Raw genomic sequence first — 18,931 nt, forward strand, 5'->3', positions numbered from 1 at the left:
GCTTTTTAATCACTGAGCTTTCTCTTGTACTTCCTCAGTATTGACTTGAAGAGTTATTCATACATAATTTTAAGACTCATTCCACCTCATCCCTCTCTTCAATCCCTCCCAACAGGAAGAAGATTCACATGTTTGAGATCAGTTTAAGAGCAGTTTCTTTCCTGCCGTTATCAGACTCCTGAATGAACCTCAAACTAATAAAATTATAGTCTTTACTCCATACAACTGACCTCTCTTTATAACTGCACTTTTGTGCTGTGTCTTGCTTTTGTATTAAGAATGAAATGTTTACTGAACTAATTTCAAAACATTATTTATTACTTCATTTTCAATATTTTTTATTGGTTTCATCAAATAAATGTTACATAGGTATGTGATAAAATATTAAGAAATGTTATATAGTAATAAAATAGCATTGAAACCTATGTTACATTGAAAAGAAGTAAAAAAACAAAAAAAAAGTATACTAATTATCAATCCCCTCCTTTGGAGGCTACTGGCTTACAACAAACTGTCCACTGCCAATAAAAAAAAAGGCAAACAATGGGGTCAAAAACCAGAAAAGAATTAATCTTACAAATTTTGAAAACAATTAAGAAAGGAACCCCATAAAGAAAAAAAATTAAGATTAATTTCAGCCGTGGAACATCTAATTTTTTCCAAAGGCAGACTTGCCATCATATCGGACAAGCATTGAGTATGAGTGAGAGGGATGGCATCTTTCCATCTCATTAAAATGGTCCTTCTAGTGATAAGGGAGGCGACGGCAACTACGTGGGATTGTGAAGCAGTCATTATCAGATCTGTTGGCTCCTTATTCCAAAGAGGGTGAGAAAAGGATTTAGAGTCAAAGAGAAGGACAAAACCAGAACATGTGTACCGTTTTAGATATATTTACTGACCAAAATCTTGCCTCTTTCGAACAATTATCCAACAAGTTTATAATACCTAGACATTACTTTTTTTTTGTTATTTACAGGTTAGAAGCTTTTAAAATTCTTTAATTATGAAGCTCCCCTAAGACCTAGAACTAAATAAGATAGGGATGGTTTATAATTTCCAAAAAGGGGTGGTATCTGGCCTTTATGAATTACTTCTAAATTCTAGGGGTACTTTCCTGGACAGAATTTAAAAAACTATGGGAACAGGATTTTCACAACCATTTTCTGAAACTACATGGAAATCTATTTTGAAGCGAGTGCATTCATTATTACACTGGGCCCACTGTTCCAAAGTCCGACTGGCTAAATTCTGTTCTCATCTCTCTTCTCAATGTGATAAATGTAGAAGTGAAGAAGATACATTGTTTGTTACTGAATCTTGTAGGTCTGACAATGAAATTGAATTTGAACTTTAAGTTGAACAACCAGATGAAAAAAATGTTTATCTGAACTACAGCATACAAACATGGCAATGCACAATATACAGCACTTAATAATTACATATTTACATAAAAATATGGTTTAAAATAAATGTACGTAAATATTTTGGAATGATTTTCTCAGTTACAACATACTGTTCATTGACCTCATAGCAGGTGTGAAGAAGCTAATTCCCAGCCTGGCAATCCTGACTTTGATGCTCCTTCTTGATGGGAGTAGGTCACAGATACTGTGTGCTGGATGGAAAAGCTGTTCATTAATTATTTGAGCCCTATTTAAGCAATCTTCTTGATAAATGTAGTCAATAGAGGAAAGAGAGACCCCATATACGAAGACTTGGAATCTGCAGGGGAGGGAAAAGTTGGGTGGTAAGGATAAGGAAGCTGAATGTGACCCCAGTGATCCTAGAAAACGTGATGGAACTTCAAACAGACCTTAAGGTTGGAGAACTCTGAAATTCTCTGATTTCCTCACGTACTGGTGGGAAGCAATTAAGGAGGACCTTTCCCCCTTACTGGTTAGTTTGGTAATTCTCAACAGGAAGATATTTCCTTGAACTTAATTCAAAAAAGGATTGTAACCTTTACTTCATTCATAGTAGGACGAGCAATTTTGATGAAGTGGAAAGAGTTTAGCACCAACTTGTATGCAATGGGTGCAGGATATTACTTCTTGCTTGAGCATGGAGAAAATTAGATATAACATTAAAGTGGGAGGTGTAGGATTAGAATGGGGAGGGGAGTTTCTTTTTTTCTTTCTTTTCCTTTCTTCTTTCTCTTTTTATAAGTAGAAGAGATTACTCTAGTTAGTTAATTTAGCATGAATATGTGATAATATTAGAATATGAGGTGAAGTTTTCCTGAGGGAATTTCCATTGTATCCGAGCATTATATATATATCAGACAATGTATAAACTTACTTATGATTCAGATTCTGCATTGTATTGAGTGGTTTATGAGCAGTTAATAGGTAACATCTAATGTTTCTCTCTTCCAAATTAATAAAAATATATTGAAAAGAGAACATAAAGTTCTTTGTTGCTCAGAAATTGAGAGTGAACGAAGGGCGAAAAAGGTGTTAATTCTAGAAAAGACATATGGAATCCAGCCCTGCTGATGGCAGGTGTGGAGGAGCAGCTCCAAGGGATAAAGAGTCAACAAGCCCCACTCTTTCTCTTGATTGTTTACTAATTCAGAATCTATTCCCTGTTATACTGTGTTTTCTTCTCCATGGAGACTTTTTACTTTAACCTTTGTAAAATGTTAAATTTATAGTTGATGTCCCCATTTCCTATTCTGCCTCCAACTCTTGACTGTGGCTCATTTCACTTCATTATGACAGCGCTACTCCTTTGAATATATGCCATATTTATGTAGAAGAGTCAATCTATTGCCATAATATAATATTGATATTTTCATCAGTATTTACTTAAAAAGACAAAAGAACAGTTTAATCAGACAGTAATGTAGAGAAGGCAGCTTACTTACATAAAACACTGCTCAAGAAATGGAAATCAATTTCATGTGAAACATATTTCAACTTTAAATAAGGGCCAATGTGTAAAGAGCAATGAAGGAATTGAGAAACTATAACAAACTTAAAAGGTATATTATAAACCCAAATCTGCAAATGCAATGAAAACTGACATTGGACTTCGTTCCAAATATTGCAGTAATCTAAACTTGATACCAAGCCTTTCTCTTATTTACTAAAGTTCAAAAATCATGTTAATTCATTAGGTCAATGACCTGTTTTAGATATCTGTGTAAAACAAAACCTAATTTTCAGTAAAATCTCACTAATAGTCTTTAATGTGCATGTAATAATTTTAAAGTAATTTCATTTATGAAGGTTGCAAACATTTACTTGGTTACGAGGGAGATTATCAACATTAAGCAAAGCCATTGTGACATTGCAGTGAAGTACTGAATCAGAGAGTGCATGTTTTCAAACTTCTGTATCGTGGCGGTGCACGTCACTGACGGCAGGCGAACCGGCTCTGCATGTTACAGTCATTGCAGCGGAGCGCCTGCGTCAAGATGGCACGGCCAGGGTCATCTTTTCTGCCAAGCGCAGAAAGTTTAAATAAACAACTGGAGTGCAAACAAGCCCACTGACTACTGGTCTTGTTCTTACTGACTCAGTTTAGCTCCTGCTACAGTACCTTTTTTCTGTATGTGGGGGTGGGGGGGAGGTAGTAGAAGACAGTGTTACTATCTGTGCGCTTTAATACACTTGCTGCTTTCCCGAGGTAGCAGGAGGTGAAGATAGAGTTGATGGAAGGGAAGTTGGTCTTCATGGTGGCTTGAGCTGCATTCACTACACTGTAGTTTCTTGCAGTCTTGGACAGAGTAGTTCTTGTGCCAAACAGTCATGCATCCAGACAGGATATTTTCTATTGTAGATCTATTTTAAAAAATTGGTAAGGTACAATGGGAATATGCCAAATATCCTCAGGCTTTTGAGGTACACTTTCTTGTGGCAGCATCAACAGGTTGGACCAGGACAAGTTGCTGGTGATATTTACTCCTGAAAATTTTCACTTCAGCACAGCGATGTGTGCTCCAACTTGCTTCCTGAAGTCAACAATCAGTTCTTTCGTTTTTCTGATGTTGAGGGAGAGGTTGTTGACATTAAGGGAGGGATGGTTGTCCTGCACCATGCATCTTGTTGACACTGAGGGAGAAGTTTTGCTGACATTGAGAGAGGTTGTTATCCTGACAACATATCACTATGTCTTGTCATTATTTGACATCTTTCCACCATTGGTAGTATTATTTGCAAATATGTGGATAGGGGTGGAGCAGTACTTGACTTCACAGTCATTGTTAGTACATCATGAGTATAGTGGGGAGCTGAATGTGCAGCTTTTCAGGGCACCAGTGCAAAGAATTATTGTGGCAAAAGGTTTGCCAACAAACCTCACTTACTAATGGACAGTACAGTTGGCATGGTGGTTACCGCAATGCCTTTACAGTGGCAATGATCAGGACTGGGGTTCGAATCCCATGCTGAAGGCAAGGAGATTGTATGATCTCCCCGTGTCTGTGTGGTTTTCCCCTGGAGCTCCAGTTTCCTCCCACCGTTCAAAACATATGGGGGGTGTAAATTTGGCAGCACGGAGTCATGGGCTGAAATGGCCTGTTACTGTGCTGTATGAATAAATTTTAAAAAATAAAATCCCCCTCCCCACCCCCTGCACCCCCCCCCCCACCACAAACTGGGGACAACACTGTTGCCAATTAACCTAAATGTTCTTGGAAAATGGGAGGAAGCTGGAACCCCCAGAGGGAGCCCACATGGTAACAGAGAGAAAGTGTAACTCCACACTGAAAGCACCCGGGGGGGGGGGTCCCCAGAATAAACCTGGGTCTGTGAGGTGATTCTACTGTTTGCACAGGGTTCCCAGCACATGGCCTTGAGGTTCTCAATGTATCCTGAATGTTCCTGTTCAGAGATACAGTTATAGGGCAGAGATTTCAAGGAACCCATTGGAATGTCACATTTCTTCAAGGATGCTTGGAGCACATCCAAGAATCTTTGTCCATCTGGCATAATATTTACATGGATAGCTGTTGTGCAAAGGACTTGGATGAGCTTGTGTATGAATCTCAAAAAGTTGGTTAGCAGCAGGGTATGAAGAAGGCAAATAGAATGTTGGCCTTCATTGCTAGAGTAATTGAATTTAAGAACAGTGAGGTTATGCTGCAAATGTACACAGTACTATGTGCAATTCTGCTCTCAATAGCAAAAGGATATAGTGGCGTTGGAGGCATTGCAGAGAAGGTTCCTAGGTTGATTCCAGGGACAAAGGAGTTAGGTTATGAGGAGAGATTGAGTTGTCTTGGATTGTACTCGCTGGAATGCATAAGAATGAGATGGAATCTTATAGAAACATGCAAAATTTTGGAAGGCATAGATAGGATAGAGGTAGGTAAGTTGTTTTTCATTGGTCGGGGAGGCCAGAACGAGGGGAGATAGCTTCAAGATTCAGGGTAGTAGATTTAAGACAGAAATGAGGAGGAACAACTTTTCCCAGAGGCTGGTGATTCTGTGGAATTTGCTGCCCATTGAAGCAGTGGAGGTGATCTCAGTTAATATATACAAGATATGCTTGGATAAAATATTTACATAGTAGGGGAATTAAGGGACATTGGAAAAAGGTTGTTGGAGATGAGCTTAACACCAGATCAGCCATCGAATGGTGGAGCAGGTTCAGCAGGCTGGATGACCTACTCCTGCTCCTATTTCTTATGTTTTCATAGGTACGGCCTTGGTGCTGGGATGCTGGCCTTGGAGAGAATACTGGTTGACTTGTCCTTTCAATGAACTTGGAGTATTTTGTGGAGACTTTGTTGGTTGTATCTTTCCAGTGTCTTGAGATGCCTGGAATAGGCCACCTACATCTCAGAAGACCACAGTTCAAATCCAATTGCACAAGTATAACTAGAAGTAACAGCATTTTCTGGTATTTGGTGAAAAACATGCAGGCACACAAGCAGACATAATACACGTAGAGACAATGACCTTGCTTCCACAGCCACTTGTTGGTACAAGTTCCAGTCTCATGACCCTCTCACTCAAGAAAAATTTCTGTATCTATTTATGCAATGTGACAAGGTTGCAAGCGAGTCATTTCCTTCATAAATCATAATGATCAAGGATACAAACACAGTTAGAACATTTTTTGAAATATTGTCAAAAGTTCCATGCATCTTTCCTTCTCTTTCCAAAATAAACTAAAATCTCAGGGAATTTTAAAGTACTCAGTGGTCTTTCGTGAATACAATTCAAAATAATTACATGGAGAAAGATTCATAGACACGCCGAAAGAGGTGTAAGCATGGCCATGTTGAACTATATGACTATAAACATTAATGGAATAAATAACCAAATTAAAAGGAAGAGGCTACTAAATTTATTGAAGAAGGAAAAAATAGATATAGCATTTGTGCAGGAAACGCATCTAACTGAAGCGGAACATAACAAACTAAAGAGAGACTGGGTAATGGCAGCATCCTATAATTCAAAAGCTAGAGGTGTAGCCATAATAGTTAACAAAATGTACCAATCAAAAAAGAGGAAATAATATATCCGGCAGGGAGGTATTGCAGACACACAAGGAAATATATTGATAGGAGGGGATTTTAACCTTAATTTGGACCCAATGTTGGATAAAACTGGACAAAAGACAAGTAAAAAGAATAAAGTAGCCAAATTTATGGTTAAATCAATGCAGGAAATGAAACTTATGGATATATGGAGGAGGCAGCAACCAAGAGAGAATATTCATATTATTCGAGTAGGCATAAAACTTACTCAAGGATTGATATGTTTTTGTTGTTAGCCCATATTCAAGGGAGAGTTAAGAAAACTGAGTATAAAGCTAGACTACTATCAGATCATTCACCCCTATTATTAGCAATAGAACTGGTGGACATTCCACCAAGAACAAATAGATGGAGGTTAAACTCCATGCTTCTTAAAAGACAGGAATTTAGGAAGTTTATTAGGCGCCAAATTAAAACAGATTTTGAAATAAACACAGGTTCGGTGAAAGACAAATTTATATTATGGGACGCAATGAAAGCCTTCATTAGAGGGCAGATAATAAGTTATGAGACTAAGATGAAAAAGGATTACAATCGGGAAATAGAGCAGTTGGAAAGGGAGATAGAAAAGGAATTAGTAAAAAGGGATGATATAACAAAAGGAGAGAATTTGCGGACAAAAAAATTAAATACGAAACATTACAAACGTATAAGGTGGAGAAGAACATAATGAAAACAAAGCAAAAGTATTACAAACTGGGAGAAAAAACACATACAACATTAGTCTGGCAACTTAAAACAGAACTAGCTAAAAGAACGATACTGGCATCAAGGAAAAAGGACAAACAAATTATATATAATCCAACAGAGTTTAATGAAAATTTTAAGGAATTTTATGAACAATTGTATCAAACTGAGAACGAGGGGAAAGATGATAAAATAGAGGAATTTTTAGCTAAAATTGAACTGCTGAAATTGCAAGAAGAGGAACAAAACAAACCGATAAAACCATTTGAAATAGAGGAAGTACAGGATATATTTAAAAAGTTGCTGAACAATAAAAGACCAGGAGAAGATAGATTTCCAATAGAATTTTATAAAACATTTAAAGTTATTAATTCCTCCTCTCTTGGAAATAATGAACCAGGTAGAAGAAACACAAAACTTGCCAGATTCATGTAAGACAGGAATAATACCAAAGATGGGGAAAGATCCACTAACACCAGCATCGTATAGACCAATATCTCTACTTAACTCAGACTATAAGATAATAGTGAAGTTATTAGCAAACAGATTGGCCAACTGTGTACCTAAAATAGTAAAACAAGATCAAACTGGATTTATTAAGAAAAGCTGAACAGCGGACAATGTCTGTAAACTTATTAATCTAATCCATCCAATTCAAGGAAATAAGAAACCAACAGTGGCTGTTGCTCTAGACACAGAAAAAGCCTTTGACAGAGTAGAATGGAACTACTTATTTAAAGTATTACAGAAGTTCAATCTACCAGAAAAATATATAAATTGGATTAAAGCATTGTATAATGGACCATTGGCGAAGGTAGCAGAAAATGGATATGTATCGAGTCACTTTAAATTAAGTAGGTCAACTAGACAGGGATGTCCACTATCCCCCCTCACTGTTCGCCTTAGCAATAGAACCTTTGGCAGAACTGATAAGAATAGAAAATAAAATAAAATAAAAAGGATAAAAATAAAGGAGGAGTATAAAATCAGCTTATTTGCAAGTGACATCATAGTATACCTAACAGAACCAGAGGTATCAGTAAAAGAATCACATAAGAAATTGAAGGAATATGGAGAAATATCGGGGTACAAGATCAACGCAAATAAAGGTGAAGTGATGCCAATGAGTAACGCAGACGATACAGAATTTAAAAAGGAATCACCGTTTAAATGGCAAACACAAGCAATCCGATACCTAGGGATCAGGTTAGATAATAACTTAAACCACTTGTACAAACTAAATTATCAGCCACTAATAAAGAAATTGCAGAAAGATTTAGAACATTGGGAAGAATTGCCGCTAACATTGATAGGGAGGGTAAATTGCATTCAAAAGGATCCAATACTTATTTCAAACATTACCAATTCCTTTAACAGAATTTTAAAAAATGAACTAAAGAGAATAATAAGAAAATTTTTGTGGAAAGGAAGGAAACCAAGGGTAGCGTTAGATAAATTAGCAGAGAGGTATAATCAAGGTGGTTTGCAGTTACCAAATTTTACAAATTATTATAGAGCCGCACAATTAAGGTATTTATCAGATTTTTAACCAGACAAGGGAAAAACCAGACTGGACTAAGATAGAACTAGATAAAATAGGGAAGAAGGTACCAGAACATATACTTTATAAGTGGTATGAAAAGTTGGTGCAATATAAAAGCTCACCAGTAATACATCATTTACTTCAAATATGGAAGAAGATCCACTTAGAAAGGAAAAAAACAAATTACCAAATACCAAGGAATCAAAAGAATGGAAAATTGTTTTTTGGGAAATAATTTATTAACATTTGAACAGTTGAAGTACAAATATGGAATAACTCATGCTACAATGTTTGCATATCATCAACTGAAAGCTTATTTAAAGGATAAATTGGGAAATAGCTTGAGATTACCGGAAGGAAACAGCTTTGAATATGAGATTACAGACACAATGATAATTAAAAGATTTATAACCAACATGTACATTAAGCTGCAAGATAAGGAAAATGAAATAAACTATTAACCTAAGCAGAATTGGGAAAAGGATCTAAACATAAAGATAAAAAATGAAGTATGGGAAAAGTTATGTTCTGGAACTATGAAGAATACAATAAACACAAGGTTACGCATGATACAGTATAATTGGTTACACAGGGTATATATTACTCCTCAAAAATTAAAAAAATGGGACTCAACATTATCGGATAGATGTTTTTGCTGTAAGAAGGAAATGGGAACAACATTACATGCAACTTGGGCATGTACGAAAGTAAATACATTTTAGGAAGAATTAAATCAGATACTAAATAAAATTACAAAAAATAACATACCAAAAAAACCAGAGATATTTCTTTTAAGTAACATAAGAAGTAGAGAATTAGGCCTCAAATTGGATAAAGTGCAAAAAAAAAATCATTATGATAGCCTTAGTGATAGCAAAAAATAGTATAATGTCAACTTGGAAAATGGAAGAGAGGATAAGTAAACAGCAGTGGTACATGGAAATGAATAAATGTATTCCATTGGAAAAAATAACATATAATTTAAAAAATAAAGTCACAATGTTTGAACAAATTTGGGAACCATCCATGGAACATATCAGAGTTTGCCTACGACCTCCATCCCCTAAAATGAAAATGATAAGAAGACAAAGCGACTAGATTCAGTGTTTCTTGTTTATTTTCCTTTGTGTGAAGATATTGTTTTATGTACATTAAATACAATAGCGAAAACCTACCGGGGACAAACATTACCTAAGTTGATGGAAGGTGAAGGAAAGAAAAGAATGGACTCAGTAGAATTTTTGGTGTAATTTTGTTGAATGACAACATTGTCTGACTGGCTTAATGCAACCTAGATTGTATACCTAAAATGGATGAGAGGGGGGGGTGGGGGGGTGGTTTGGGAGGAAAGGGGGGGGGGGGGAGAAAAAGTCACTGTATATGTGTGAAAAAGAAATAGTGTATATCATGGCTAATGTGATTTATGGTGTGAAAAATAAAAAAATTTTAAAAAAGATATTGTTTTATGGTTTTATTGTATTGTATATGTTGAATATTTATGGGTTTTGGAGAGGGGTGGTTAGAGGGGAGGGAGAGAAAGGGGGAAAAAAAGAGAGAAAAGACCACTGTGTAAATTTAATGAGAAACGTTTATACATATTTTGGTTGATTATGGTTCATAGTGTGAAAAATAAAAAATTATATTTAAAAAAATTGATCCTGAAGATATCGGAAAAGGTTTTAAAAATATCTGTCCAAAATTTTCCTAATTGGGGACATGACCAAAACGTGTGTATCAAAGGGGCTTCAAAAATTTTACATTTATCACAGAATGCACAGATCACAATCCCTTCTAAGTGTTTGCGAATTAGTTTATAAGTGAAGTATTTTAACCAGTTCTGATGACCATTTCTATGGCTAAACAATTATACTTTAATCACTTACTTAATCATTTAATAATTTTGCAAATACCTCTGTGCCATCTTGACGAATTTGACAGAAGGCACAGCCCTACCGTGTTTTCAATGGAGTGGTTTCTGTTATTGCTGGTAAGAGTCCCTGCCCTAGAATAATTCAGTGAAACATGAAAGTATGCTGACACTGTGATTGTAGGAGCCCAGCAGATCTTGCAGTGCCCAAAGGAGGTAAAGATAATAACCAATGATTCCAGCCTGAGCTCTTCTTCAAGAAGGGAAAAGGACTTAGACCAGAAACATCAGTTATATATATTTATCCTATAAATGCTGCAAGTCATGCTGAGTTCCTCCAGCATTTCCATGTTTTTAATTGAATATTTCAACCAGGAAACATCATTATGGACTTCTCCAATTTTGGGAGTTGCCTAAATGTTTAATTTGCACTTTGCACAAAGTGATCACATGATTTGGGGGCCCCATCCTGTTTGGATTATAAATTTAAAGAAAAATTTGAGGCATCATCCTGTTTGGATTAGGGCTTTAACTTCTTGCTGGGTTGCGAAATGAGTGTCTTCAGCTCATATAACCTTTCTCCTCCTCCATCATCAACCAAATGCATGTCGGTCAAAAATCTTCACTTGGGTAACTGATCTCATGTGGGGTTTGGTAGACTGCTCTAGTCACAGATATTTGCTTGGTTATACTTCCATGAAGTGGCTTGATATGCTTCCTATGTTAAAGATACTGCATAAACAGAGGTCATGTGCATTGTAATGTTGATTGTAGTCAGATTCATATCAATGCAATAACATTTAATCAGAATTGCCACAATTATTATTCACCAGGTCATTTATTTTCATTATTCATGATAGGATAATCTATCAAATTGTAGTTGATGTGGCAATGAATAAATTATTCATGAGTTTACTTTCATTCCTCTAAGTGCATTTTCTTATTTCCATTCCAATTTGCATCCTTTCTGATGTGGATTTTGTGCCATTCCTGAAGCTGAGCACTTGATGGTAGTCCAATCGTTGAAGTGATGCTGCAGTTTTCTCTTACTCCTTTTAATCTTACTCTTTTTTTTTCTAAATTTGTTTTTCCTAATCTTCCCACTGCTCAGATTAATTAAGGCAAGAATATCTAATATAATTGATCCCACTAAATCTGAAAAATTGCAATAGCCGGTGTCTGGACTCGAGAATTGTTCTTATTTGCTCAACTGAGTTTCCACAGCAATTGTAGCTGCAATTAAACCTTACAGGAGGACCTTGTTATTGTTGCCAAGGGCGAATTAGACCCCTAACACACCTTTCACCTGCTATGCAGTATAAATAATAAACGGGGAGATATTTATTGCATTGCTAATTGTAGGATCCAAAATGACAGAGAGTTTAATGAAAGCAGAGCCGTCAACTTTCAAAAAGTAAATGAATGTCAAAAACATCACAGTGAAGAGTGGGGAACTGGATTATTTGGATAGATGATTCAAAGAGCAGGTATAGGTGTGACATGTTGAATGGATCCCTCCTGTGCTCATGTGCACAGGATTATAAATCCATGGGGCTGGGCATAATATTTGGAAGCAGAATTTCAAACTAATGATAATTTTAACTATAGGCTATAAACAATAAAATGAGTAAGAGAAAGAAAACAAAACTGAAGCAATTGCTGTCATCACAGATCTGTGGAAGAGAAAAGTTTTGTTTTAAAAACATACACAGTAATTTCATAGTACTTGCAACATCAAGTACCTGTGTAAATTTTAACACAGCAGACCAAATATTAGAATAAGTTCTGTAGATATCTAAATAAGGTCATTTGTGCCACCTACACCATGCTTTGCGGTTTATTCATGATTATGATTACTTTAGTATTTGCCATATTTGTTTATAGGAGAGTAAACTACATTGGTTCGATGCATATGAAACAATCAAGGACTATAATAAATAATGAGGCAATTTTACATCAGGCAGAAGAAAATATTTCAAAAATCTATGAAATTAACCAGTGAAATTTAGCTTTCTGACTACGATAAACAAAAAAAAAGTACAATTAAAACATTTTATGTTTAAAATTTAAAATAATTGCAAAGCAAAATATATTCACCCAAGTATCCGACTAATAGAACAGTATGGCACAGTTCACGCCCTTCAGCCCACAATGTTGTACTGACCTATACAAATCTCCTCTACATCAATCTAATCCTTTCCATCCCTCATAATCCATAGTCCTCCATTTTCTTACATGTGCCTAAGAGCCTTTTAAATATTATCAGCTCTTACCACCACCAATATCAATCCGCTCCAAGCACCTAACACTCAGAAGACTTGTTCTCCAATCCAGGCACATCCTGGTAAATTTCCTCTCCACCCTCTCTAAAGATTCCACATCCTTCTGACTATGAGGTGACCAGAACTGGGCACAATTCTCTAAGTTGATCCAACCAGAGTTTTACAGAGGTACAATATTACCTCATGGCTTTTGAACTCAATCCCCCAACTAATGAAGGTCAGTTCACCATCTGCCTCCTTAACCACTCTACCAACTTGTGCAGCAACATTGAGGGAATCTATGGACTTGGACCCCAAGATCTTTCTATTCCTTCACAGTGCTAAGAATCCTGCCATTAACTATGTACTCCACCTCCAAATTCAATCTTCCAAAGTGTATCCTTTGACAATTTCTGGATTGAACTCCATCTGCTGCGCTCTCTGCATCCTGTCTATATCCTGTTGTAATCTACAACAAACTTCTATACCATCCACAACACTTCCCACCTTCATCTCATCTGGGAACTTAGCCCCTGTTCTTGCAGTGGACAGAGCAAAGGTGCTCAAGGGAACAATCTCCCAGTCTGTGTCCAGTCTCTCCGAAGTAGAGGAGGCCACAAATGGAACATTGGATGCAGTAGGCGACCCCTGTAGATTCACATGTGAAGTGCTGCTTCACTTGTAAGGACTTGAAAGGCCCCAAATATTGCAGTGGACAGAGCAAAGGTGCTCAAGGGAACAATCTCCCAGTCTGTGTCCAGTCTCTCCGAAGTAGAGGAGGCCACAAATGGAACATTGGATGCAGTAGGCGACCCCTGTAGATTCACATGTGAAGTGCTGCTTCACTTGTAAGGACTTGAAAGGCCCCAAATATTAGTGAGGGAAGAGGTGTGGGCGCAAGTGCAGCATTTCTTTGGTCACAATCTCCAGTCTGTGTCCAGTCTCTCCGAAGTAGAGGAGGCCACAAATGGAACATTGGATGCAGTAGGCGACCCCTGTAGATTCACATGTGAAGTGCTGCTTCACTTGTAAGGACTTGAAAGGCCCCAAATATTGCAGTGGACAGAGCAAAGGTGCTCAAGGGAACAATCTCCCAGTCTGTGTCCAGTCTCTCTGAAGTAGAGGAGGCCACAAATGGAACAATGGATGCAGTAGGCGACCCCCTAAATGGTGCTGAGAGGGTGATTAGTGGGAAGGTGTGAGTGGACTAGGGATTCTGAACGGTGGAGCCACTGCTGAATATGGGGAGGAGAGGAGAGGGGAAGATAATCCTGGTGGTGGGATTAAATTGTTTTTGGTGGAATTGTGGAGGATATTGGATGTGGAGTCTGGTGGGAAGGCAGGTGAGGTCAAGGGGAATCCTCTCCTTGCTGCGTCTCGGGGCAGATGTATGGGTAATAGGTACAGATAACTTCTGCATTAATAGTAGTAGAAGGGAATCCAAGTTTCTTGAAAGAGGAGGACACCTTGGAAGTCCTCATCATGGCAGCAGATGCGACAGACATGGAGGAATTGAAAGAAGACAGTATGTGGAGATGTAGTTGAGGGAACTGTGGGAGTTGGTAGGTTTGAAGAACATATCAATAGAAAGTTTGTCTCCTGAGGTGGAGTCAAAAGAGATCGAGAAAGGGGAACAGTATGCCAGAGATGGACCAAGTGAATGTGAGGTTCAGGTATACGTTTGCAGCAAACTGGATGAAGTTGACAAGCTCATCATGGATAAATGAGGCAGCACCAATGTAGTTGTCAATGTAGTGGAGGAAGAATTGAGGAGCCTTGCCTGTGTACACATGTCGCATGGATTTCTCCACTGTCAACAAAAAGGCAGACAAAATAACTGGGCATCCATGACTTTCCCCTTGACTTGGAGGAAGTGGGATGAACCAAAGGAGAAGCTATTAAGTGTGAGAACGTTCTGCCAGTAGGAGAGTGGTGGTGGTGGTGGAGATAATCTGGTTGGATTTGTTGTGAGATGGAAACGAAGGGCTTTGAGACTTTCATTATGGGGGATGGTAGTGTATATGGATGGGAGGGTAGGAGCAAATAGCTGGGAAGTGATAGAAAAGGGGCTGGGGAACTGAAGGGGACAGAGAGATGGGGAAAGAGAGAGACTCCATACAGTTTAACGCTACCTGGAGGTCAATGATAATGCCGTCTAGTTGGGGAGTGTCCAGATGCAATATTAGGTGTACTCTTTCAATTTATGGGCGGCCTCGGTTTGGCATTGCACTAGGTCAGGGATAAGCATGTCGGTGTGGGAATGGTGTATGGAATTAAAATGGTTAGCCACTGGGAAGTCCCAACTATTGCCCATTTTAACAAAAGCCTCAGTGGTGAAGAATGAAGGAATATTCTCTTCTTTGATGTAAAATTTATGTTTTTTTTTCTCTCCTCAGAATGTGCATTATCTCATAACAAGGTTGCTTTCACTAACCATCCATAAACAATACTGAATCACTTTTGCTAACTGCTAAGCCATGGTTGTTTTTGTGGTTTTAAGACCCTTTAGGCTGCTTTAAGAAAAATTAGATTAACCTGGATTAGAGGCATAGAGCCTGGACTAGGCTGGGATTCCTCAAGGCACATCATGGAAACTGTTGAGTTATTATGAAGTGTGACGTTTTCTTTTCCTGGTGTTAGTCAAGAGATTGACAGAATTCAGTTTTAGAATTCAGCATAGGGTGAATTTCCATGAATAATCTTGCTAGCTTTTATTTTCCATATATGAGATGTAGGCATCTGCATTTATTATGTCTCCAGTTGTCCTCGAGAAAGTAGCTGTAAAAGCCATTTTTTGAACCACTGGAATTGCAAAATAGTTCCAACTCAGGATTATATGTGAATTGAGAAGCTTGAAGGTAGTAATGTCCCTCTGCATTAACTGGCCCTGATGGCAGTGGATGACATTGGAAGGTTCCAAGTACAGTATTTGGATTTTACAGATAGTGAAACCAGCTAGTGGACAGAAATGATGGGTGAGGTATCAAGCGTGAGGTATGAGTGCTGATACTGTGAAGCTTCTTGAAAATTGCTGGAGTTACATTCATTCAAGCAGAAAGTATTCCATCATCCCATTGCTTATGCCTTGTGCATGATAGAAAGTCTTTGAGGTGTCAGAAGGCGAGTTACACCACACGATAACCACCCCCTGACCTTAAAGCCTGACCTCAATATTTATACGATTGGTCCAGTTGAATTTCCATTCAACAGTGAATCCCAAAATGTTGGAGTCCTCAGCAATAGTCAAGCCATTCTCTCTTGCTAGAATGGTCATTCCTTTGGCATGTATATGGCACAAGTGTTACTCACCCCTCATCAGCTATGCTTCAATGTCATTGAGGTCTTTTGGATTCAAACATGGTGAGTTGTGAACAGAGTTGTACATAATGCATTCATGAACAAAGATCTTCATTTCTGACCTCAGAATATCTATTCAGCTTCCACTACCTTTCAGATGAGGCAGGATAGGCAAAGTCCTTTCTCCCTGAAGAGTAGGAGGGCGGGGGTGACCTTACAGAAGTGTATAAAATCATGAGGGGCATAGATAAAATAAATGGTCAGTCTTTCCCAGGATAGGGGAGTTGAAGACCAGGGGACAGAGGTTTTAAGCTGAGAGGGGAAAGATTTAAAAGGAACATGAGGGGCAATTTTCTCCTCACAGAGGGTGCTGAGCATGTGGAATAAGCTGCAAAGTAGTAGAGGTGGGAACAAATGCAATGTTAAAAAAGACATTTTGATGGGTACTTTCGTGGGAAAGGTTTAGAGGGATATGGAGCAAATGCAGACAAATGGGACTAGCTTAGAGAGACAACTTAGTTAGCATGGACTTTTTAAGCCAAAGGACTGGTTCTGTGCTGTAGAATCCAGCGTAATTAGAACATGTCTGATTTGTACCTTTTTTCTGATTAAAAAAAACTCATTTTGCAGCCAGTTGTATACAACCTTTTGGCAGGTTTATAATTATAGATAACATTTCTAGTGTTTTTAGTGAAGGTAACCTTCAGTTATTACAATTATTAGCCAGTTCTTCAGAAGGCCTTTGATAAGCTCCCTCGTGAGAGGTTAGTGAAGAAGATATTCATGATGAGCTAGTAAATTGGGTTAGATAATAGCTTTGTGGACAAAGCCTGGGAGTGGTAGTAGATGATTGCCTCTCTTACAGCAGGCCTGTGCCTCAGGGATTGGCGGTGGGTCATTTACATAAATTTATGATACAAAACTGGATCATTAAATTTGCAGATAATATTAAGATTAGGAGTGTAGTAGACAGCAAGGAAGGCTTTCAAAGCCTGCAGCTGAATCAGGACCTGATGGCAACAAAATGACAGATGGAATTTAATGCAAGACAAGTGTGCGCTGTTGCACTTTGGGAGGACAAACCAGGATAGGACTTGCACACCACCTGGTAGGACACTGCAGAGTGCGCTAGAACAGAGAGAATACAGATACACAATTCCTTGAAAGTGGCGTCAAGGGTAAATAAGGTCATAAAGAGAGCTTTAGCACATTAGAATTCATAAATAAAAATATTGAGTATGCGAGTTGGGAAGTTGTGTAAGACATTGGTGAGGTGAAATTTGTAGCATTTTGTAGAGTTTTGGTCAAATATGTCACAAAGAGCCTGTTTTAGTGCTGTAGTGTTTTACAGTTTTATGGTAATGTGGATGGGAATGTGCTATAATTTTCATGATCAGTTGCTAATAAGGTCAGAGGCCACGCTGGGATAATGCTTTGGAATGCAAATTTAGTACAAGAAATCATCTTGGCAAAGACATGCATGTGGATTGAGGGGCACGCATTTCTGAAGGGCCACAATATGCCTAGTTGACAAGATTGAAAAGTATTTTGGTACAAAGCAATTATTATAACATCAACTGTTCAAGAGCAAACTGGTCAGCGTTGTAGATTTCATGCACTATTGAAAGAGATACGCACCATTTCACATTCATTTTTGCCTGAAGCTAAGAACAGGTCATCTGAAATATATAAATGGCATACTTAGTAATGTATTTGAACAGATTTTTACCAGCAATGAAACATTTGTTTTGTACATTTTTTGTCTACACCTACACAAAGGAAACGTCGCTTAAATATACAAGCAATATACAAGAGGCCCCTCGTGGCTTGTAAAAGGAATGGGAGAAAGGCATCAGGTAAGTCAAGGCAAGGCCAGCTGCTGCAAGACAGAGGAACTGTATGGGGGTAGGCATGGCTCCCATCCCTCCCTCCCTTTCAGCACTTACTCCATGAAATTTTCTGGAGAGTCTACATATATAATTCCCAAATCAATAAAGAATTGAAAGAATTTGAGTGAAATTTATGTAATTCTCTTACATGATGATTTAATAATCTGTTGTGGAAACCATTAGGTGCTCAAGGTTGATTTGTTTAAGCCCCTTTCCAGATCTGAAATGTTTAAATCCAATATTTTCCTCCCCCTTGTCCCTTGTGTTACTGGGGTATTTTGTTCTATTCTTCTGCTGTGGAAAGGAATCTTTGGCTTGGCTTCGCGGACGAAGATTTATGGAGGGGGTAAAAAGTCCACGTCAGCTGCAGGCTCGTTTGTGGCTGACAAGTCCGATGCGGGACAGGCAGACACGATTGCAGCGGTTGCAGGGGAAAATTGGTTGGTTGGGGTTGGGTGTTGGGTTTTTCCTCCTTTGCCTTTTGTCAGTGAGGTGGGCTCTGCGGTCTTCTTCAAAGGAGGTTGCTGCCCGCCAAACTGTGAGGCGCCAAGATGCACGGTTTGAGGCGTTATCAGCCCACTGGCGGTGGTCAATGTGGCAGGCACCAAGAGATTTCTTTAGGCAGTCCTTGTACCTTTTCTTTGGTGCACCTCTGTCACGGTGGCCAGTGGAGAGCTCGCCATATAACACGATCTTGGGAAGGCGATGGTCCTCCATTCTGGAGACGTGACCCATCCAGCGCAGCTGGATCTTCAGCAGCGTGGACTCGATGCTGTCGACCTCTGCCATCTCGAGTACTTCGACGTTAGGGATGTAAGCGCTCCAATGGATGTTGAGGATGGAGCGGAGACAACGCTGGTGGAAGCGTTCTAGGAGCCGTAGGTGGTGCCGGTA

The 18,931-nt window shown here is 38.5% G+C and overlaps 1 protein-coding gene across 1 annotated transcript in view; it reads right to left on the bottom strand.

Annotated features, from left to right (window-relative positions):
• Window positions 1–8,940: 8,940 nt before the first annotated feature.
• minpp1b (multiple inositol-polyphosphate phosphatase 1b) overlaps window positions 8,941–18,931 on the bottom strand; it is a 105,589-nt gene continuing 95,598 nt past the window's right edge. Inside the window, exons 5-6 of the mRNA XM_069900652.1 lie at window positions 17,787–17,827; window positions 8,941–12,263 (exon numbers count right to left, since the gene is read on the bottom strand). Coding sequence (XP_069756753.1) covers window positions 17,813–17,827 — 15 coding nt within the window. The 3' untranslated portion in view covers window positions 8,941–12,263; window positions 17,787–17,812. The remainder of the gene's footprint in view (window positions 12,264–17,786; window positions 17,828–18,931) is intronic.

This window comes from Narcine bancroftii, chromosome 10 (genome assembly GCF_036971445.1).
Source record: "Narcine bancroftii isolate sNarBan1 chromosome 10, sNarBan1.hap1, whole genome shotgun sequence".
Classification (NCBI taxonomy): Eukaryota; Metazoa; Chordata; class Chondrichthyes; order Torpediniformes; family Narcinidae; genus Narcine; species Narcine bancroftii.